This window comes from Eschscholzia californica, unplaced genomic scaffold (genome assembly GCF_041429995.1).
Source record: "Eschscholzia californica isolate CP2 unplaced genomic scaffold, dmEscCali1.0.p SCAF_4, whole genome shotgun sequence".
Lineage (NCBI taxonomy): Eukaryota > Viridiplantae > Streptophyta > Magnoliopsida > Ranunculales > Papaveraceae > Eschscholzia > Eschscholzia californica.
This window is the reverse complement of record NW_028238461.1, coordinates 42,913,403-42,935,984: the sequence shown is the minus strand read 5'-3', so window position 1 is coordinate 42,935,984 and position 22,582 is coordinate 42,913,403. Positions and strand designations below refer to the sequence as shown.

At 36.1% G+C, this 22,582-nt stretch overlaps 2 protein-coding genes and 1 non-coding gene across 4 annotated transcripts; all 3 read left to right on the top strand.

Moving 5' to 3' along the window:
• The first annotated feature begins 2,419 nt into the window (after positions 1-2,419).
• TRNAA-CGC (transfer RNA alanine (anticodon CGC)) lies at positions 2,420-2,492 on the top strand. Its single transcript has one exon. It is a non-coding gene; the product is annotated as a tRNA-Ala (tRNA).
• A 112-nt stretch (positions 2,493-2,604) lies between these two features.
• Positions 2,605-10,137, top strand: LOC147544876 (Pentatricopeptide repeat (PPR) superfamily protein). 2 transcript variants are annotated; one of them, XM_086635247.1, is made up of 13 exons: positions 2,605-3,242; positions 4,042-4,190; positions 4,832-4,909; positions 5,110-5,189; positions 5,645-5,729; positions 6,791-7,210; positions 7,558-7,665; positions 8,063-8,130; positions 8,284-8,371; positions 8,452-8,523; positions 8,629-8,682; positions 9,332-9,412; positions 9,823-10,137. In XM_086635247.1, exons 1-12 carry the CDS (start codon positions 2,786-2,788, stop codon positions 9,410-9,412), a joined length of 1,740 nt encoding a protein of 579 aa, XP_086491373.1. In that variant the 5' UTR covers positions 2,605-2,785; the 3' UTR covers positions 9,823-10,137. The 2 variants fall into 2 exon arrangements, with proteins under 2 accessions (XP_086491373.1, XP_086491372.1); XM_086635246.1 differs by having other exon boundaries at positions 9,332-9,422.
• Positions 10,138-12,547: 2,410 nt separating this feature from the next.
• Positions 12,548-18,960, top strand: LOC147544875 (UDP-glucose 4-epimerase GEPI48-like). Its single transcript, XM_086635243.1, has 9 exons — positions 12,548-14,656; positions 16,136-16,185; positions 16,465-16,600; positions 16,878-16,979; positions 17,133-17,360; positions 17,455-17,533; positions 17,914-17,996; positions 18,161-18,252; positions 18,659-18,960. The coding sequence occupies exons 1-9, from the start codon at positions 14,468-14,470 to the stop codon at positions 18,753-18,755; spliced, it is 1,056 nt and encodes a 351-aa protein (XP_086491369.1). The 5' UTR covers positions 12,548-14,467; the 3' UTR covers positions 18,756-18,960.
• The last annotated feature ends 3,622 nt before the right edge of the window (positions 18,961-22,582 follow it).

Below are 22,582 nucleotides of genomic sequence, written 5' to 3'. Positions count from 1 at the left end.
GGCTTAAAAAATCCTGTCAATGGATATCCGAATATTCGACATCTAATCCGTAATCGTATTCGAATTTTAAGAAAATATATGAAATTTCGGATATCAGATATTTCTTATCGGATACACCAATATCCGATCCGATAAATATCCGTATCAGATAAGTAATGTAAAAAAATAATAAAAATAAAAATTTATTAATAATAATATACAAAATGTACGGTTGAGATTTATTATTTAGATCTAATGATTAAAAATATAAAATTTTGTTTTTGTTTCGGCTCGGATTCAGATATTGATTTATAACATCTGTCGGATAATAAGATAATTATCGGATAGCTTATCGGATAAAAGATAACTTATCGGATATGAATATGCCTGTATCCGATAAGTTACCGTTTATAGACCGAGTTAGTGTGTCTTAAAGTAGAAAGTAAATGAAACAAATGATTCAACACTTCTAGAGAGAGAAGTTCTTCAGAAAAAAATCAGAAGAAAGGAAAACATCGTGGTTCTGATTAAGGATTAGGATTTCGTCATTAGAAGAAACAAAAATAGAAGAGAGTCGAAGAGAAAATGAAAGAAAAGGGATGGGTTCTCTTGATTTTGAAGATTATACCTAATCTAATCTAATATAATCTTACACTGAACATCTAGTGGTTCTTATTCGTTCGAACTTATGGGCGGATATTACAGATTGATAAACAAACACCCTTAATAGACGGACTAGGGTAGTACGCCCTTTCTCCCACGTCCATCCACTCAAAAATCTATTCGGTGGGCTTTAACCGACTCGGTCCTTAAGCACCCACATATGACATACCCTTCACACGCAGGTAGGTTCCAGGCCGCAGGCCAAAATCCTACCCTAACGGGCCTAACCCCCTCATCAGGGGCGGATCCATGGGGGTGCGAAGGGGTGCGGCCGCACCCCCTGGATCCTCCCGAAAAAAAATATTAGAAGTAGTAATGCTTTTTATATGTATAGGTTTATCTAAACATATATCTACTAATGTATTAAGAAGACAAAAAGAATAGCCTGGCTCAATGGTTAAAGTGTGGGGGTGGTGTCTGCCATGACAGTGTGGTCAAGGGTTCGAATCCCTCTACTATCATTCCAAAGTATTATTTTTGTATATATGTGTATATATGTGTATATACCTGTATATATCAAATCGTGTGGATAGTTAACATCAAGTAGAGTTTGGCTTAGTGGTTTAGGAGAGTTGAGTTGTGGGTGAGTGCGAGCTTGAGGTTCGCATTTCGAGTCTCATGATAAACAATTTTTAAGTTTTTTTTACTTTTTATATATTGAAATTATTAAATTCAACTACCATAAATCCCTATAAAATTCAATTCAACTACCCTACCCCTATAAAATTCAATTCATCTATCATAAATCTTATAAATTTCAATTCATCTACCATAAATCCCTACAAACTTCAATTCATCTACCATAAACCCTATAAAATTCATCAAAAGAAAAGACAAGGTATTGTGACTGCCATGGATTTTGTTGAATCATCAAAAGCTACAATCCAATATGTACGAGACTATGAGTGATCATCATTTGGTTCAAAGTGTTTCTACTTTGCGTGAAAAACATAATATTGAAAGCAGGAAGAATGCACAACAAGTTAGAAACATTTATCACTATCAAGTGGAGATTTTCTATGCCGGTATTGATATGCAACTTCAAGAATTAAATGCTCGTTTCACTAAGAAGAATACCGAGTTGCTTCGTTGTATGGCATGTTTGAGTCCATCTAGAGGTTTTCCACTTTTCGACAAAAGTGAGTTGATGCTTCTTTCTGAATTTTATCCGTCTGATTTCAGTAGGCTTGAAACTATGCTACTTAGTTCTCAGCTTGATAACTACATTTACGATATGAGGCAGAATGATGATTTCTCAAATTTAGATGGGATTGAAGCTCTTGCTAGAACATTGGTAGAAACTAAGAGAGATAAAACATATCATTTAGTTTATTTTCTTATCACTTTAGCACTAACGTTGCCGGCTGCAACTGCCTCCGTTGAAAGAATTTTTTCAGCGATGAAACTAGTTAAAACACGCTTAAAAAATAAGACGAGTTATTCATGCCTGAATGATAGTTTAGTAGTCCTTATTGAAAAAAAAAGTTTTTAGTGAAACTAACAACGAATCGATTATGTGAACATTTCAAAATATGAACTTTCCTAAAGGTCAATTGTGTTTGTAATTGTTGATGTATTAATATAATTAATGAAGATAAATAGTTTGTTAACCATTGTGTTTGCAAAAGAAAAAACTTATTTAAGTATGTAAATCCGCACCCCCCTGACTAAAAATCCTGGATCCGTCCCTGCCCCTCATCCCAAACTATGCTTCATTCAAGAGCTTACAATAGAATAACTTTATATATAATTCTATATACAGAAGTAGAACAACAACGGGGGTGTAGCTCATATGGTAGAGCGCTCGCTTCGCATGCGAGAGGCACGGGGTTCGATTCCCCGCACCTCCATTCAGTTTTTCTTTTCACTTCCCTCTCTCTCCCTACCTCCTCCGTTCGATTCATCTTTTAGTCAAATCCAACGGTAGTAGTTATCGCTAATTGTGTAATATTTTATCCATTAGTTTTTTCTTGGATAAAACTAAGTTATACTAATTTGGAAGTTCCATCATCACTCTCTCCTCCTTCGACCTCTCCTTCGTAATCTTTATCTCCCCCAACTTCTAGAGAGAGAAAACCTCTTCACCTAAATCTTCATTTTTAGAGAGAGAGAGAGGAGAGAGAGAGAGAGAGAGAGAGAGTTGATGGCTGTGAACTTAGGTTATACTTGGCTCTCTCATCCTTCTCCACGCTTATCTGAAATATCTTCAAACAACAAAGAAACCAGTAATAATCTCACTTCCAGATATTCTTCTAGGAATTTCATCTGTTTCTCTATTAATTCCTCTTCGTTTAGTTCGAATAACTTAAAAATCAAAGCTAATTCAAGTGATAAAGAAGATGATATAAACAAGGCGGAGGAGGAGGAGAATGATAAGGAATCGATGTTGTTAAATGATGAAATTCTTCTTAGTAGAATTTCAACTGCTAAAGATGCAGATGAAGTTATAGAGATGATTGCTGAAAATAATACTAGTCAGATAAATGGAGGTATTATTGGCACTTCTGATTCTTGTTTGATAATTAAAGCAGCTTTGGAACGGAGTAATTCATATTTGGCTTTATCTATTTTCTCTGCCATGAGATCAAGCTTCGATCAAGGTATATTCATTCATTCATTCATTCATTATTTCAGTCTAAACTAGAAGTTGTCTCAAACTTTAATTGCCAAATTTGTTTGCTCTACTCTGGATGCACATTTAGAAAATTGTTCCAGCTGATTGCTAAAATATGTATTTGAGTAATTAGGTTTTCAGTTGTAATCCTCCAATTATCCGTGTTCTAGTCCTAATAATAAGAAGTAATATTAGCTACTCTGTTTTATGCTAGTATTTCGAGTTATGTAATGTCTTTATACATGTACTGGTTTGAGTATTGAGGATTGCTAGTGTTGCTCAATTTCTAAGAACCATTCTCGTTCCCAAAATCTTGATATGAAAAATCAAATAAACAATGTTCCTATGGGGATCCGTATGTAGAGTTTTTGTGGGCTTCAGTTTTGAAACCTGCAGGTCGGATCGGGATGCAATTCTTGCATGATGACTTCTTTCAACTTAGGACGGAGCTTGAGCTACCAAGTCTGCCTTGGTAGTCAGGCTCGGTAATTTGTCCATTCTTCGCCTTCTTCATAAAACTTTGCGTCTTCCTGGAGAAGTCTTGATGCCAGATATATTATACAGGACTTTGAACTAGCTTCTGCATAAATTTACCCGTAAACTACTAATACTTGTAATTTTTGTTCGCTTGATATGAGTGGTTTTGCCTATTTGACAGTCAAGATGTGTACAAGAGTTTTCTTCATAAAACAGTTGTCTTCTTACGTTTTCGATCCTGAATCCTGATACCATGAGCTATAGTATATTTACATATAATGCTTTTTTCTTTTGTGTGCGGCAAATAGGTTCTTCTGTTGAGGGATGGAAGTGGACAAGACCGGATGTACACACTTACGCTACACTAGTTCTAGGGCTTGCAGCATCGTTGAGAGTTTCCGATGCTATCAGGGCAGTAAACGAGGTTTGCCGAGTCGGAGTTTCTTCTGGTGAGGAGGTATGTCTTATTGACTTTTTTACCAAGTAGCCTTTCTGCCTCTGATAGTTTTCTATAATCTTTTGATTCCTGTTCACTTGTTGAACAGTTTACCAATTGGATGCATAGATTTATCATAGATACAATATACTTTCAGAGTTTCAGTTAATCATTATTGGTCTTTTTGAGCTTCAAGGTCAGATGTGGAGTACGCACAGTTCACAAACCAGGTTTAGATTTAACAAGCATTACGATAATAAATAGAAGTTCCCTCCGTCTCCTTCCAGTGGTGCGATCACATGAAAAAGCAAGAACCAAAGCAACATCTCAATGTTGCAGGTTACAGTGTAAACCTAGGAATAAACGAGCCAAAGTGATCAATCCGTAGTTCCCCCAAAATGACTACTTTTATCTGTTTTAAACCCTACTAAAAACTCCAGGAAAAATCTGTTACTAATTTATAGCCAAAATCAGTTGCATTGTTGTCCTTGACACTCTTCACTTAGTACACCACTCTGTATGTGATTAAATCAGTTGTAATTTAGTAAATTCTCTATAATTAGTTTTCTTTTCTTATGTGCATCTATTTTGTAGCCTAACCAAAAAATATTACTAACTATATTACTTTCGAACTGCTAAAGTACGATTTGAATGATCTGCAGATGCCCTTTGGGAAGGTTGTGAGATGTCCGAGTTGTATGATAGCTATTGCTGTTGCACAACCCCAACATGGTAGTCAAGTATGCATTTAAAAGATGCCCTTTCTTTCAGTACTTTATGTTTGAAAGCGTTTTGTGTAATTTGAAGAACACTTGGGTGATCTGGTGTTGACCAGGTAGCCAACACCTTCGATCAGCTTTTGTCACGTCATAGTGAAGAAACCTTTAGGGTTTCTCTGACATGCATATTCGTAACTTGTCGAAGTATACATTTCCTGCAGATAGCATCCTGTGCCAAGTGCCGCTACCAGTATGAGCTTGTTTCTGGGGAGATAGTTAGTATTGAATCAGAAGAAATCAGGTCAGATTCTATCTACTGTCAATTCAACATATTCTTTTCCTCTTATATTTGGCTAAATAGTTTCTCTACATGTATGGAGGTCGTATTCGCTTTTCCACCAAAGACAACTATACTTTGGACCTCCTATTAAGTAATAAAAATATGACACTATGTTTCTTTTTCAGTCGGATTTGTACTGCTACTAGTTATGTTTTCTCTGACAAGATCTTGTCATATTCGGTGGTTGCAGTTACATTATAAAAGGGTGGCATTTTTTCTTAGTGTTATTAAATTAATTGTTACAAAAATACTAAAATTTAAAACCTAGAATACGTTTACTAAATATCCTGAAGATTATTGGACATTCTTCTATTTTTTTGCGTTCCACTTCTTGGTTCCTTCAAATTACTATTACGTTTCACCTTTTGATCCTTTGATATTCAATTTTTCTAAGGATCTCCTCCTGCCGAACGCAGCATGGATATTTCAGCATGGGAAAGGGCACTGAGGTTCCTACAAGTAATGAAGCAGAAGATCCCTGCTGCTGTTCATTCTATTGTGGTACACATTCTCTTTATAGTAATACTAGAGTTCGCGAAAGATCTTTTTTAGCATTTATAAGAGGTGCATTTCATTCCTCGAACTTTTGTAGGATTCTGCAGCTGAATATTATACATTGGATGCACAATAAGTAATCGATAGTAATATGGGGTAATGGATAAATAATGACAGAATAAGCAACCATAATAATTTCAAGTAAATTGGCATAAGCCCTATATTTGATGTCTATTACATCATTTCAACAGTAAATCTAGATCCACATTGTAAAAAGCATAATAGAGGACATAGTTGAGAGTCAGTTTTATATGGTGAGAGCCTTGAACATGGCCCTTCGCAAAACATGCATAGCCCCAATACCACAAATAGCGAGTCAACTCACAAGCTGCCGTATTGCACTTAGTCAAATAGATGTCGAATGAAGACAGATGCGCATCAACTAATTAAACAGATAATTTTTAGTTAGCCTGAGTTCATGTTACTTTTCCTGACTGGCCTCAGATATATTTGATACCTATCCTGGGTAATACCAACATACCTAGTTGGGTACAATCATAAATTGTTCGCTGTGGAGGCCTGGACAATGATTGGAGTTGACTTACAAGGCTGGGTGGGCTAAGACCAAGAACTCCAGATTTAAGTAATTATAGTATGACAGTATGACTTACTGCTAGGAAGAGGCGGGATGAGAAAAGCAAATTGGTTTAAGAGTTGAACTTGTGGTTGGTCCTCGCCTTAGTTTAGCTCAAACCTGGTTGAACATACAGCTCGTAGACGCACTACTATTTTCTTGTACCCACTGTTCTATGTAGCAAACTCCTCTTATTAGCTTATTGCACATGATTGTTGGTTACTTTGTTTTCACCAACAAAAGTGTATGCATAAAAAACCGAACTTAGTTATTTGGTTAAATTTTCTCTCTTTTCGTTTTTTTACTTCCATCATGAGTGTCAAGTTTGTTTAATTGTAGACAGTGAATATGGAAAGTAATACAGTGCCATGTCGTCGTAAAGTTTGCTAGTATAGAAGTGCTTGTGAATTCCTCTTCTGCATTCGCTTTTCAGGTCCAAACTCCAACTGGAACTGCACGTACACATAGATTTGCTACTAAAACAGTTGAACTTCCTGCACGAGAAGGGGAAAGAGTAACAATATCTCTAGCAGCTCCATCAAATGTTTATCGTCAAGTAGGACCCATACAATTTAATACAAAAGCACCTGGGTTCAGTCCGGGAGAGCCCATGTGTTTAACAAATCACAAAGATGGCCGGGAGTCGGAATTGTTAAGAGCTCCCATAAAAGACAAACCTCTGACATTTCTTAGCCCATCAGTCCTCTTTCCTGCACTCGCTGTGTTGGCTACTGGAGATGCTGCCTCAGGGATTATCAATCCCAGCTTGCCACAGTTCATTTCCGTTGCGGCTGTTGCATCCGTCGCTGTAGGAACCACTTTAAACAATGTAGTTTTGCCTCAACTAAATCGGGTACGGAAAATTTAATCTCTCCCATATATTTTTGTTTGACCCTCCATGAATTGAAGCAGGGCTTTAAGTCTCCCATCCAGGAGATCTCGTAAAAGAAAAATATCAGAACGATCAGAAATCTAAAGCTAATCAAGAAACCATTTTTGCCCGAAAAACTGAGTATTGTTGATCTATAATTTATTGCGTCGCAAGATTTTCATTTCGGTCCCTTTATTTTCCTATCAATATGTCCTCTGAAAAAATCCAGCCTCCACCCCCAAATGCATTGCTCTGTTTTGGATAAACAGCTTGCAAGAAGTTGTAAGCCAGAGTGCCTACAATGCACTAATTTATATTCATGGTTTCAGCTGCCTCAGAGGTCTGTTGATGTGGTAGCCATCAAGCAGCAACTTTTAGCTCAGTATGATTTACTTCAAAATCGTATAAAGGATCTAAGGGAAGCCACGGAGAAAGAGGTATGATTTCATGGAGTTATGATTTTGTACAGTTGCATATCCTTCAAATGATGTGGTGCATGTGCATGTTCATTAATGAGTTTTCATGAGGTTACGAGATGATGTTCTGTTGTTAAAGAAGAGCAAAACCGGACAAACATATCCAGTGTATACTGTATAGTAATCTTCACTGGGATAATCATCCATCTATTTTCTAACGTCACAACATTATTTGATGGAAAAAGTCATCATTATTTATTATCGTTTCAAAAGATCTTCACCAAGGAGGACGCCTGATTATCTTTGGCTAATCATTTAGTAGTTTACGTTTATCCTTGTAGGATTTACGTAGATATTTACGACTGTGAGATTTTCTCTGGAGGCATTACATGACTTTGTAAACATTCTTCTCTTACAGGTTTGGATGTTGGCCCGGATGTGCCAGTTGGAGAACAAAATTTTAGCTGTGGGAGAACCTTCTTATCGGTGAAATCCTTTAAGCATTTATTGCTTTCCCTCTTAACATAATTATCGGTTAAACTTTATCTACTTTTCTTGTAATCAAGTTATTCTTGTATTGAAATGAAGTAGTCATTTTTTTTTGGAATGCTCCCAATATTAAATTGCCACTTCTTTTAGGGCTCGGAGAAGTAGAGTCCAAAAGGTGCGTGAAAGCTTGGAAAATTCCCTCATGGCACGGCTTGAACTTATTGATAGTTATGCGAGAGTAAGTTTCAAGCGGAGTAACTTTGTGTGTCATCTTTGTCGTTTTGTTCTGATGAAATTTTTTCTCATTTGATTTCCCAGATTTCTTCAATGATTGAGATTGAAGTGGAACTGGATTCAGACGTTCTCGCTGCTGAAGCAGTGAGCAATGCGGTCAGTACCATGATTATGCTTTTTCAGTTGATGTTGTATGTGTTCAAGTCTTACAATTTATACATTGAATATGGTAACTAACACCATTTACATTTCTATGAGCAGGAAAATATTGCAGAACAAATTGAACAAATTATGGAGCTAGAAAACCTCGAGCAGGCAAGAATTTGGAACTTCAATACTATTAAACAACCATTTTTTAAATTAAAACTGGTAGAAATTGTTCATTTTATATTTATGCAGATAAGAGTGGTGGCTGCACCACCTCTGATACATTTCTTTTTTTCCTCCTCATGCTATCACTACGAAGGAATTAAACCCTTGAAGCCTTTTGATCTTCTACTCTGATACCATGTTAAACAATGGAATGCTCTATAAGCTTGAACACAGAGGGTTGTTTATTTTACATTTATACAGATGTCGGGGTGAATGTGTTGTCCCTAATACTCTGCAATAGGAATGACAATGCCAATGATATTTAACCCTTAATGCATTTTAATCTTCAACTCTGGTACTGCCATACCATGTCGAACAACTTCTTTCTTAGGTTCAAACTTGTGGAAAGAATTGGTTATTTATATTACGCAGATATGTAGGTGGGACCACTATTAGAGATAACATGGGAACCAAGAAAAAGTTGATTGACTACAGAAAATTTTGATCTTTGTTTCACCAGTTGATGTCAAACCTTTTCCGGCGTCTAATCAAATACAAGAAGCGAAATCCACGTGAAATTATCTAATTTCAGAGCACTTGCTTTATACTAAATTAGTGATTTTCTTACTCCTTTGTATCCTTATTTATGTAGAGATGGAGAATTCAAGCTGAAGCGAATGATGAGGTAGAAAGACTTCTCAGTTCTCAGCCACTGCCTACTGAACAAATATAAGCTTACGAAGGTGAGGTTCCATTCATTTTATAATCTCAATACCATAGATGTAAGAATCAGACCAAAAATCTAGATTGGAATTGGATGATAATTTTTCCGTAGATGATTCGGGAATTAAGTTTAGAAACTGTTTTCAGCTATCTTAGAAGCTCATTTGAGAAAACTGGCCTGAATTCCCTGATCCAATTTTTCTCTACGCCTAAAGGACCCATCTATTCTTTTAGCTCCCTAAGAAAGGTTTACACAAGTTTCCATAGTTTATAGTTGTACGGTTTTCACATGAACTGTAAGTATTTCTTGAGTACAAGTAGCAGTTTCTTCTTATCTTTGTTGGCACTCAGTCATCCAAAAATGATGGGTTCTTGATTACTTAAGACCTGATCTTGGTGTTTTGGTTATCAATAATGTAGATATCTCATCTCGTGAAAGACAGTTGTGATGACTTAAACAGAGGTAAAGAGAACCTGAGGCCAGCGAACCATGGCGAATGCGCGGGACCTACTGCATCAGCATGTAGTGACATTTCAATATAAATGTAAAATGGAATCACAAACTTCTCTAAAACACTGTTTTCTTTTGTATATTCACTTAGATTTACATTTCAAATGTATTTATTAAATCACCTGTTACATTTATATAAAGAAATTCAAAAAAAAAAAAAGGACAACCGTAACGGCTGTGACCCTAGCTATTTCACCAGAGCATATTTTACTTTGAGGATCAAACTCACCTTGTAAGACTGTAACTTCATCTTCTTCCCGCAGACAAGAAGGTTACGATAACAAAAAGAACATCGGCGAAAGTTGTTTCTTTGTCTTTCGATATCAACTTGTCGGAGTTCTTCTTTTGCATATGAACCATCTGGTGATGAATATATAGTGGCAGAAGTTTGCAAGATACCGAGGAGGTTCGTCCGGTCAACCGGAGTTCGTAATTTTGACGGCACCAGATGGAGAAATTGAATGACACAGATTTTGGTTCCCGAACAAGATGAGACCGAGAAGCTAAGTCTCGGAGCGATTCTCATTCCTACGTGTGAAAAGTAAACAGAACCGAAGAGAGACTGCGTGGACCACCATATTTGTTTCACGGATGGGCTGGGGGGATCCGCCCGTTTGGCACCACAAACTCGGACCAATTTCACGTTGGTGTACCGATATCATAGTAGAAGGTCAGTCAATCATCACACAAAACTCGAGGACACAGATCTCTATGATCCTTACTTAGATTTGCCTCATGAAAACTCACATGGGTAGAAAGAGAAAGACAGTTAAGGAAGTTAAGCTTTATAGCTAATCAAGACATGTTACTAGCTAGCAATCATTGGTTTGTCAAGGACTGACTGACTAGCTGGATTGCTTCTTGTCCAATCATTTTTTTAATAAACTACAAAATCAGGGTCCCACTTTTTCTCCTCATCATTTGGAATGACAACGTGAGACCTCTGGAAATTAAATTCCCCACACATTCTTCCAAATCATTCACATGACTCCATTAGAACACTACCTAGCTATAACCTGCTGGTCTTTTAGCCCCACCCTAAATATTACAATTTTTGTGACTCTTTGTTTTTTTGTCAAAAGACAATTTTTATGACCTAGCTAAAGTATTTGGATGGGTGCTTCATTTGTACTTCGGAACTTTTTTTTTTTTTTTTGATGAAAATTTGTACTTCAGAACTAAGTTAACTATCCTATAGTTTCTTTTATGCTAAACTAAGTTCAGAGGCAGGAGCTAAAGGTCCGTCCAAAATGTTGTAAGTCTCCGGATTATGTATGAGACTCCTCACAATTTACCTTTACCTACAACATTTTGGGCGGGCCTTTAGTCTCTTTAACCATCTATTATAAAAGGTAAATGGCCTCTTGATCAACATTTACCTGTTAAGATCATGCTTAGAAAGTAAGCAGGTAAACAAAGCATATTCCTACAAATATTATTTGTGGAACTAACCATTTGGCTTAATAATCATGTGGACAAGCATCCATAAAGGGCTAAAGGCATTCAAGTAGTATTATATTTTGACAAGAAAGGTTATATGATTATTTTAAAAGAAAATATTATATGTTGTTTTCTAGAGTATATAGGTACCTTTATGTGTTGTATTTCTCCTAGTGTCACTACTTCACTTGTTTGAAATGGTTGGGTCATCACTCACTTTATTATAAAAATATAAATTTTAGCTAATCTTGGGGAGGCAGTTTTCATGACAACTGCAACTTCTAATTCACCACCCAAACAAATAGATACATTTACTAGTTAACTTTTTTCTTTTCTTTTTTTGATAAGAAGCTAGAATTCCATTGATTTAAACAAGAGGGTTAACAAAAGTATTGTTCTTATAAAAAGAACTCAAAAAACTTGGAACAGTCCTCCAAGTAGCATAAAGTTCATTTGCTCGGGCTGTGCGAGCTAAAACATCAGCCACCTTATTTGAGTTTCTAGCTATCCAAACAAACTTAACCTGTACAAACATATTTTTCACCTCCAACATCTCAGAAATGGAAGCTCGCGTCATCCAGCTGCATGAGTTATGATATGAGTTGACTGCTTCAATCACGTCCTTGGAATCGTCTTCGATAATAACCTTTGAAAGCTGGAGCTGAAGTGCCCATTCTAGGGCAAGCAAGAGTGCTCGACACTCTCCTTCTTCACTGGATCTGCATAGGATTGATTCTGTTTTGGCAATAAAAAAGTTAGCATGTGGATCATGAATCACTAATCCTATAGCCGCAGACTGCCCCACTTTGATATAAGAAATATCCACATTGATTTTAACATAATATGGTGGTGGTGGTTGCCATAGATTGTGTTAAGGTATGGAGTGTCTTGATGGAAGTTCTTTAGTAGGGAAAAGATAAAGACCTGTCAAGTAAATGGTTTGTTGTATATTGATAATTGTGGTTTGAGGCGAGGCAAAAGTACCTTCAAACACGTATGTACACTTGTGCTTCCATATATGCCATAATATTGCAGAGAAAAGAGTAGTATTTACTTGGACTGAAGAATGCATGCTAGAAAACCAAGATGCAATCCATTGTTTCATACTAACAACGTTATTATTATCAGTTATGATGCCGAAATAAAACCAAATGTTTCTAGCATAAAGTAAATGTAAAGATATTGAAACAGATTTACATTTACTAGTTTACAGAAATCAAATTCGAGTAAAATTACATTTTTTCTCTGGAAATTTATTGGTAAGGGATATCAATTTCTATTATGTAAAAAAAGCTTAATGTCGAGTTGTCTTGTTGTATTCTAACTAACATTTTTCTTTCTAACCAAAATCCTTCTTATATACCCTTCTACATCTTCTCCTATATTGATACTACTGTAATTTTGTGAAAATCGTGGCGTTGAGGCATCCCAAAAAGTTTCTGGAAACTAAAAGCTAAGTCTATCCCTCTCTTACATCTTCTCCTTTTCTCCACCACCTCACTTTCTCTCTCCCTCTCTTTTTCTCACTATTATGTATCTCTTGCATTCTTTCAATCTCCCTCACTCACCATCTCTCTCGCTCTCTTTCTCGCACTCTCATGGTCTCTCTTTCTTTCTCCCTCACTCATTGTCCCTCTCAGTATTTATCTTTCTTTTTATATCCCACTCTTAATGTCTGTCTCTTGCTCTCTTTCCCTTTCCATCACTCATTGTTTGTCTTTTTCATTGTCTGTCTCTCGTTTTTTGTCTCTGTATGTCTCTCTCTGTTACCCAACCTCTCTCTCTCTCTCAACGTCTCTTTCTCGCTCTTTCCTCCTTTCTCTCACTGTGTGTGTGCCTCTCTCTGTCGTTGTATATGTCTTTATCTTTCTCTCTATATCATTGTGTCTCTCTCGCTCCCTAAACCTTAAAACTCGAGGAATGTTTCGGAAACCCTCCTTGAGGCTTCAGACGTCGTGATCGTCCGACCACGAAATGTTTGTAGCTAGTCGATCATGAAACATTTCATGACTGACTAGCCACGAAGCCCTCGAAGGAGGTTTCACCAGAAATTCTCAATATGATTATGGTGAAGAGAACACTTCTCTTTGCACGAAACTGTGTGGGAGAGAGAGGGATAGTAAGAAGGAAATAATAAGAGAAAAATGAGGATATGAAGATTAGAAGATAATTAAAAAAAAAGTCCATTTTTAGGCCCAAAATATGAATGCTTCTTAAGTCAAATATAACTCCCAAATTTTGTGCATGAATATTTAAAATATAACAACGCTTTTGATATTGAATACAATAATTATTACAAAGACATTGACACATCGATACGATATGATAAGTACGATAACTGTCGAAATACGATTTGCACTTTCATGAAATCAAATCTAGGATTTCTGCATTACAGAATATACGCACTTACTAGCTAACTGGACTAACCGTTGTTGTCGTCGAGCCATTTTGTAAAGTTTATCTCAAATGTTTTTGACATGATTTGGGAACTCTATTAGAATAGTCAACTAGTACTTATTATTTTTACACCAAAAAAAAGAGCATGCCACAATTGACTACAAGCTTGGATAGCACATCTTAGTTGACACCTTTGACCCTACCTCGGAGTAGCCCGACTCAATTAACAAACTCGGAGAAACTTCTCCATGTGTCTCTCTTCTTCTTCTAACAATCACAGTTCCACGTGGTAATATATATGACGTCAGCTAAAACAGCTATATATGACACGTGTAATACTTTTTTAGTTACCTTTTTAATGAAGGAAGCGGTTGGAAAAAAGAAATGAAAAATAAATAATAAATGAAATTAGTTCAACAAAAAAAAAATAAAAAAAAATAAATGAAATTGTTTAAGTCATATTCTTCTTCTGTTACCTTTTTTTTTTTTTTCTTGGTTGTCTCCTCCAGCGTTATATTCCTCTTTCTTCTTCTTCTTATTCAATAAATAAACAATTACTCTCTTTCTCTCTCTAAAACTCCAACCAAATCTTTCCGTTCCATTCTTGGACCCTAACTATCTATTAATAACAAACTCAACTCTCTCTCTCTCTCTCTATATCTTTCTGTATAGTCTGTTACAAACTTTCTCTTTCAGTTTTTTCTCTCTCTAAGGTCTATGACCATGGCAAAGAACATCTTAGTTACAGGTGGTGCCGGTTATATTGGTAGTCATACAGCTCTTCAACTCTTGTTAAGTGGATTTAAAGTTGTTGTTGTTGATAATCTTGATAACGCCTCTTTTGTTGCTATCCAAAGAGTTATACAATTGGCTGGTGAATTTGGCCAAAATCTCCTTTTTCATCAGGTAAACAAACAAACAAACTTATTTTTTGTTTCTTTTATTCTTCTTGATTTCATGATTTTTTTTTCATTAATTTGATTATTTGTAGGTCATAATTCATTTTCATAGTTGTGATTTTTATTCGTTATTGACTAAATTCGTTTAATTGGGGATTTGTTGTTGATTATTTGGTGAAATTTTAGGTTTTGATGTATAATAGAGATAGTAGAGATGATAGGTTGGATTAATTTTGAAAAGTGAGAATTTTATGATTTGTTCTCTGATTGTGTGTTCGATGAAGAAGATAGTTACTTCAATTGAGTTTTTTTCTTTCCTTTTTGTTTGTGAGAAATTTAGGGTTTTCTGCTTACTGAATTCTCATACTTGAGTACAGAATTTAAGTTCAAGCCCATCAGTTTTATTACACTTTAATTTGCTTTTGATAACAAATTGAGGATTTGGTGTTGATTAATGGAAAAAAAAGATTAGGGTTTGCTGATGAATGTACGTTTGGGTATACTATAACAGGTAGTTGGGCTAATTTCACAAATTGATTCCTTTTTTTTCTATTTGTCTAGTGAAGTGGAAATTTCGAGTTGAATGTATGCATTGAATAGGTTTTTTTGTTTATAATAGAAATGCCAGTCTGTGTCAAATGATACAATGACTAAAATATTCTTAAGGGTGCTGATGAAATTGGGTTATCTGAGCATGTGCCCTAATGTTAAATAGTTAGACTCTTAAGATTGGTATAATCTTTCTTCCTTTTTGTTCATTTTCTAATCAAGATCTAGTTTTGTATATCTGTTATGTTTCACTATTTATACCCTAATATAAGTTCATTCCGAAACCTCTAGCACCACACATCCTATAGTTACGAATTATAATTCAGGTTAGGGAATTTTGGTTGAGATGACTTTCTTGTGAACAACATCTAATTGGTGAAATATGTCAGCTCAAACAGCATGTTTATAAACCTAATGTTGCCCAATAAATTTAGTACTTGGTACATCTCTCTACGTAGCTTCTCCCAAGTTATATGTATGGAATTTGACAACATAAATCATGATTTTTGTCGGTTTTGACTTCGAATCTTGCTTATCCCAATCGAAGATGGGTTTAATGGATTTTGATACATCTCTGTGTTTAAGGGATAAGTGCCCAGTGTCCCTGGCTTCGATTAAACACTACATGTTGTCTCGAAGTGATGTGGGGTCCACATGATACTTAGTCAGTACAACTGATTCGAGTGTCGGAGTTTGGTTTGATGACTACAGTCCTATAGATCAGCTGGAAAGCAACATATTTAAGGAACCAACAATGTTGATGCCTAGTGATTACAACTTACAAGTTAGTTGGATGAAGTCCAATTTTAGCTCCAAGTAATGGCATCAACATTCCGACCGACATGTTTTAACCAGCATTTTTAAAGCCAATAAACTTTACAAACATCTATGTTTCCACTTTTGAGGATGACCAAATCTCTTTTCCATTTTTCTGCAGATTGACCTTCGCGATAAACCAGCTCTGGAGAAGGTGTTTGCTTCAACCAAGTAAGTCTTTGATGGGCTTGACAAATATTACTTGATGCCCGGCAACTTATAATTCTACCCATCATATACCCAAAAAGTTGAATGTCGTCAGTGTCTGTACTGATAAAAAAACTTATATTTTGTTCTTCTCGATTTTACAGAATGACCTATCGTTCCAATCGCTAAGTACTATTTTCCTGGATTTCTTTAATATTGTCTTTTGTTGGATTTATCATGTACGGTATCATCTTTACTTGTTTCTCTATCACTCTTGAACTTTCTGTGTCCTTTTGGTACCAGTTTTGACGCTGTAATTCACTTTGCTGGACTTAAAGCTGTCGGGGAAAGCGTTCAAAAACCGTTGCTTTACTACAATAACAATATTATTGGCACCGTAAATCTCTTGGAAGTCATGGGTGCATATGGATGTAAAAAGGTACTCGCCTCATCTTTTCTTACAGATAGAGAAAACATATCTTGTTGATGGAAGAGATGTTCTTTAACTCCTCAATCTAGAATTAGCTTCACGACATTTGAAACTACTTTAACATATGCAAGCACGATATACTTTTTGACAAAAGCAAAGCCCAAACACTTTGAGGTGACTTCCCAAGACGTGTAAAATAAACATTGGAAATTCAACATTGCAGTCTTGTATTCACATAGTCCCAGTCTTGTTCCTACTATCTGTATTGATGCGCTACTCTTTTCAGCTTGTCTTTTCATCATCCGCTACAGTTTATGGATGGCCAAAGGAAGTACCCTGCACAGAAGAGTTTCCCTTGAGCGCAGCAAATCCCTATGGAAGAACAAAGGTAAACTTAATCAGAGTAATTTGATGTATTTGAACCTTAAGAATTCCTTCTCTAATGGTATTGTACTTAATTGAAGTCTTAAAGAAATTAGCTGTCGGATTTTCCATATACTTCGCTTCTAACAACAGTACCTTGTAATATTGATCCATGCAGCTTTTTATTGAAGAGATATGCCGTGACGTACACCGTTCAGACTCAGCGTGGCAAATCATATTACTTAGATATTTCAACCCTGTTGGAGCTCACCCAAGTGGGATAATTGGTGAAGATCCCCATGGAATTCCGAACAATCTTATGCCATTTATACAGCAGGTTGCTGTAGGAAGACGACCTGCTTTAACAGTATTTGGCAATGACTATTCTACGAAGGACGGGACTGGGGTATGATATCTTCTTCACGACTTAAGTTGTTCGCTGTTATTAATGCTTGTATCCAGTAAACTAGTTGTACTGATGTTCATTGTTTCCTTTTCAGGTTCGTGATTATATTCATGTTATGGACTTGTCAGACGGACATATTGTTGCATTAAACAAGCTATTTGATGGTGAAATTGGTATGCACATACTTTATACCAATGTTATTATAACAACAGTAAAGCTTGCGTAATTACTCATGAGTTATAATATAAAAAACGACCGCTGTAACAGTTTTTATCTCAAAACTGGTTATCATAGAGAAACATCCATAAGAATAAAATAGTACAATGTCATTATGACGGTCTTTCTTTTTGTATTAAAATGGTAATCACAAGAACAAAGAAATTGCGGTTTTTCAGATGACAGAGAATGGACTTTATCTCCGTTGTGAGACTCTTTTTAAGCACTGCTTTGAAAGTACTTTTCCTTTCTTTTCTTTTTTATATTTTGAAGTAAAAAACCAACACATTTTTCAGCTAGTTTTGGCATTGATGAGTGGTTACTTTGTATCTACCAGGCTGTGAAGTGTATAACCTAGGAACTGGTAAAGGAACCTCAGTATTAGAGATGGTTTCAGCCTTTGAGAAGGCTTCTGGAAAGGTAATTATTCTTCATAATAGTTTACTTTTGCGGTTTCGCCTTCTATATAAATGCCACTTTTCATGTAATTTTAGCAGCATTTTTCCTTGCCAAGAATGTAATTTATGTAATATTTAGTTTTCCTAGCTTGGTTTCTCATCTGAAGTTCTTTTGCTTTTTGACAGGAAATCCCTCTGGTTATTGCTGGAAGGCGACCTGGTGATGCTGAAATAGTTTATGCATCAACAGATAAAGCAGAGCAAGAGCTGAAATGGAAGTAAGTCCGAATCTTGAACTCATTTGTCTACTTAGATTCTAAGTTGGATAGATTACGTAGTTTATGAATGTAGGAAATGATAGTCGATCTCAATTTCTTGTTTTCTTGAGAAAGTAAAATTTTAGTAAGAGTTGGAAAGGCAAAGAAAACAGATGGTCATCCACTTGAGCTCGCGTCAGGGGTATTGTGATGTTGTATAAAAAGATCTTCCTCGTAATGATATTTTTGACATACCCTTGTTTAATGTTGGAATGGGCCCTATTCACTTTCGTCGCCGTTTACTTGCTTATTGTGGTAGAGTGGGAATACTGCAACAAACCTAGTCGGTACCAGTTCTTAGATTCCCAATTATAACACAACTTCTACATTATGTTTCAAATATTGATGTAAAATCATGGCATTTCAGGGCGAAATATGGGATCGACGAGATGTGCAGGGATCAGTGGAATTGGGCTAGCAAGAACCCTTGGGGATATGGATCTCCTGATACTACTTCAGATTGATGAAGTTTTGAGCATATTCCCGTATATAGATATATAGAGTGAGGGAATCTAGATTTAATATAGTACGATTTCTTACTTGGCATAAAAGCATCCAAACTACTCTGTTTTTTTGTCTTCACAATTTGGGTTTGAGTATAAAAGTGATCTCATTTGTAACCAAACTCAACAAAAATATCATAAAGAAAATTGGGTCGTTTGGTGTTCCTCTCTTACTGTCTTATTCTCTCAGTTTGAAACATATACCACAATGGTTTTTTTTTCTTTTGTTGTGGACGCTGGAAGAATTCAATAGCATTGGAAGAATTCGACTCGATAATGATGGACAAAAAATTGGAGCGGGTGCTTTACACTATCATGTTAGGACCATAAATGCCGCTCAAGGTTAACCTTATGTTGTGTGTGCTGTAAAAGTAGAAAGTGTAAGTAACCCAACAAGGGGTTAATAACTAAGACAAGAAAATGTACACATAGGGGCATCTCTCCGCTTTGCCCTCGTCCCACTAATATATATGCCACGTCCTTACTGTGTAGATATCGAAACTGGTAGATAAGTTCATGTTCAATAGTTTCTGCTGTCATCATAGCAGGTCCGCTCGTTCACAAGTCTGTCAAGGAGACAGTGATAAGTTTCGCCATAGCCAATATGTCCCTAACTTTTTTTATACGGCAGATGCCTTATGTCCCGACTTACGTTAACCCAATTTCTCACCGGAAATAACCGGCTTCATATTGTTGAGTGATAGGATAAAAATAGGGACCATTACATTATTAAAATGGCGGTTTTAGCGTTATTTTGACCATTTTTCAACAGTTATCCCTTTCGATTGGAAAGCCGTTGTGAGGTTTGTTTTTGACTGAATCACTTATAACACTGACTACCATGGACCGTTACAGCTCCAGTTTCCCGTTATGTAAACATTATTATGAATTATGAGCAGTGGTTTGTAGAAAATGCTCTCTAATTGAACATATCATGTTATGTTGAAGTGTCCGATTATCCATTCCGACAGTCAAAAACCCTACTTTAATAAATATAGGAACTAAAACAACATCCCAGCCTCAGGATCGAGGTAAGAAATGCAACTTGCGAATCACTAGACAGAATGAAGAAGGAAAGCAATTCTTAAACTTCTGGATCTGGAGTGCAGTTATCTAATTGTTGAATTCTTCCGAAAGCTTCCTCAAGACATCGAGAAGGGCTGAAACCGAACACATTCAATTTCCGATAGATACAAAGATTCGTATCTCAGACGAGTAGGTTAGTACATACCTCGTACACACTCGCCCGTCTTATTTACACCAGATTTCACTTGCTCCCTGTACCAATGAGATTTTCTGTGGATAAAATCTTATGTCAATATGGTTTGCGGGAGCTGGCGGAACTCGATTCCAAAGTCTATATTTTATTGCCAAGTACGCGAAGCGAAACGAAGCCTTCTTGACTATTTCTGCACCGGTTAAGCGAAAAGGAGGTAAATATTGGAAATTATAGCTAGTCCCTTGCTTAATTTAAATCAAATGCCCCGAATAAATGTTTTTGAAGGGTGTAAAATTATTTGCAGATAAATCTGTTAAGTTCATTGTTGGATGAAGACCCAGCAGTCATGGAACGTCGAACTTCACTTGCAAAAAGGACGGAGCTATACAGGAGTGCTCAGTGGGAGATATACGTTGTTGTTTGGGCTAAGTAGAAGAATGAATATGTGGATACATTCCGCTACATCGAACTCAAAAGACATAAGTTTTTATTTATTTATTATGTATCTCAACACCTGTATTAGCTGCATCGAGAATAAATCATCGATGATTCACTCTCTCTTTTTAACTTCATACCACTCTATAATAGTCCAGTAAACGGTGTTTTTTGCCTGAGTCTCTCTGCCTTGCGTAGAAACAATGTTTTTGGGTATTACCTTGCTGAAGAAGTTAGATTTTTATTGAGTTCATTATAATAGTTGTTACTCGATGAGGGTAAGTACATGTAATTAGGATAGAGTCGAATATAACGAGAGAAGATATGCACCAAACTTAAGAATATGCTAAAAAAGAACGATGTTATATCAACTAAGAATAATTAATGGAATACTACTACTAAGAATTGTAAGTGTAAAAATTGAAATAGATGAAAATAAGAAATAATAATCTATTTTTGTTTAATTTGGTAGATTTGTTTGGAGGTTAAGTGCGAAACAGAGTCTCTGATGTTCATTGTTGTGCGGGAGAGTTCCTCTGAAGCACCATAGTTGAATTTTATCGCTCTCTTTCATCTCCGATGCCGCAACCATCTCCTTCCACCCATTAGTAAGTAGATGTTTTTTCGAACTACCCAGTGTCCATTTTCTTAAGTCGAAATACCATTTTTTACCTTCTCCATCAACCACCATCACTCTCTTTCCTTTTGCAATGTTTTTATCACCCTTCCCTCCTGCTGTTGATGCTTTCTTCTTCTTCTTCTCTTTATCGCTCATCAAAACGATTTCCACCTCGTCTTTGATGTCGACTTCCTCCTCTCTCTTTGATTCAACTTCTTGTTTTTCGTTCTCTGTCAAATATGAATCGAATCCATCTTCACAACAGCTGGGGAGAAAGATCCTTGATTGATGGGGATCTACATCAGTCCTAGTAAGAATCTTATCTCCCAACCATAACAACTCTCTCCCTTGGAGTTCTCTCATTATTACTTGTTCCATCTCTACAGGCATCTCTGCCGCTTCCCCTGCTTCTTCTGTGGCCACTGTTGTTCTTTTCCTCTTCTTGTTCTTGTTCTTCTTCTTCTTCTTGTTGGTCGTCATCTCTTCTTGTTGTTGCATCTTTAGGTGTTCTTGATTTAGTGTCGAGTCAAGATGAAAATCATCTTCATCAATATCAACTTCACTTCTTTCTATAATTCTTCGATAATAAGCAATGTCATTAGTATGCCCGCTTTTACGAAGTTTTCTCATATTATTCTCGAACCAAAATAAGAAGCGTTTGGGTGATCCTGTTTGGCTGAATTCTTCTACTTTCTTCTCTAATTTTTCGTCGGAATAAGAAATTAGCCTCTTCATAATCATCATCGTCATATTACTTGAAGATTCACCAACTTCAAACATTGTTAATTAGAAATTCTAATTCTCAAAGCAAAAGAAGATGAAAAAACAGAGAAGTTCTCTGTTTTTTTTTTCTTCTAATTGTGGAGATAAATTTGTTAGGGTGTTTCTATAAATATTAATAGAAACCAATCCGAATTTGGCAAGGATTCTAATTCCTAACACGACTTCCTTTAGTTTCTAATTGTGAGAAGTGAAGGGTTTTTTGCTTGCTGAATTCTCGGATAAAGTTGAGTACAAAAATTGTGATTCAATTCATTAGTTTTGTTACACTTTAATTGGTTTTTCTACAGTTTCCATTTGATGAGATCGTTTCTCTGATTCTTTGATTCAGAAGAAGATCCCTAAGTTTATTTTGAGAAGATTGCTTTCTCCGATTCCTTGATAACGGAAGAATCAACTTCTTTTAGCCGTAACGATTTATCCCAATTTGTTTTAGGGTTCCTGATTTTGATCTTGATCAAAAAACTCTTAGGGCTCTGTTACCATGAAAGAAAGTAAGATTGAATTCATTAACTTTCATATATCATCTTTGATTACAACGATTTACTTATATTACCAACGATTCTAGAGAGAGAAAGAAAACAGAAAAGGGAACAATTAAGTGGTTGTTAAAAACCAGATTAACAACTAACTAATCATGCAACTAACTAAATCAAACTAACTCATAGACACACAAGTAAACCACACGAGTGGTGGAGGTGCCGATAGACACAGAACATAACTCTTTAAGAGTTA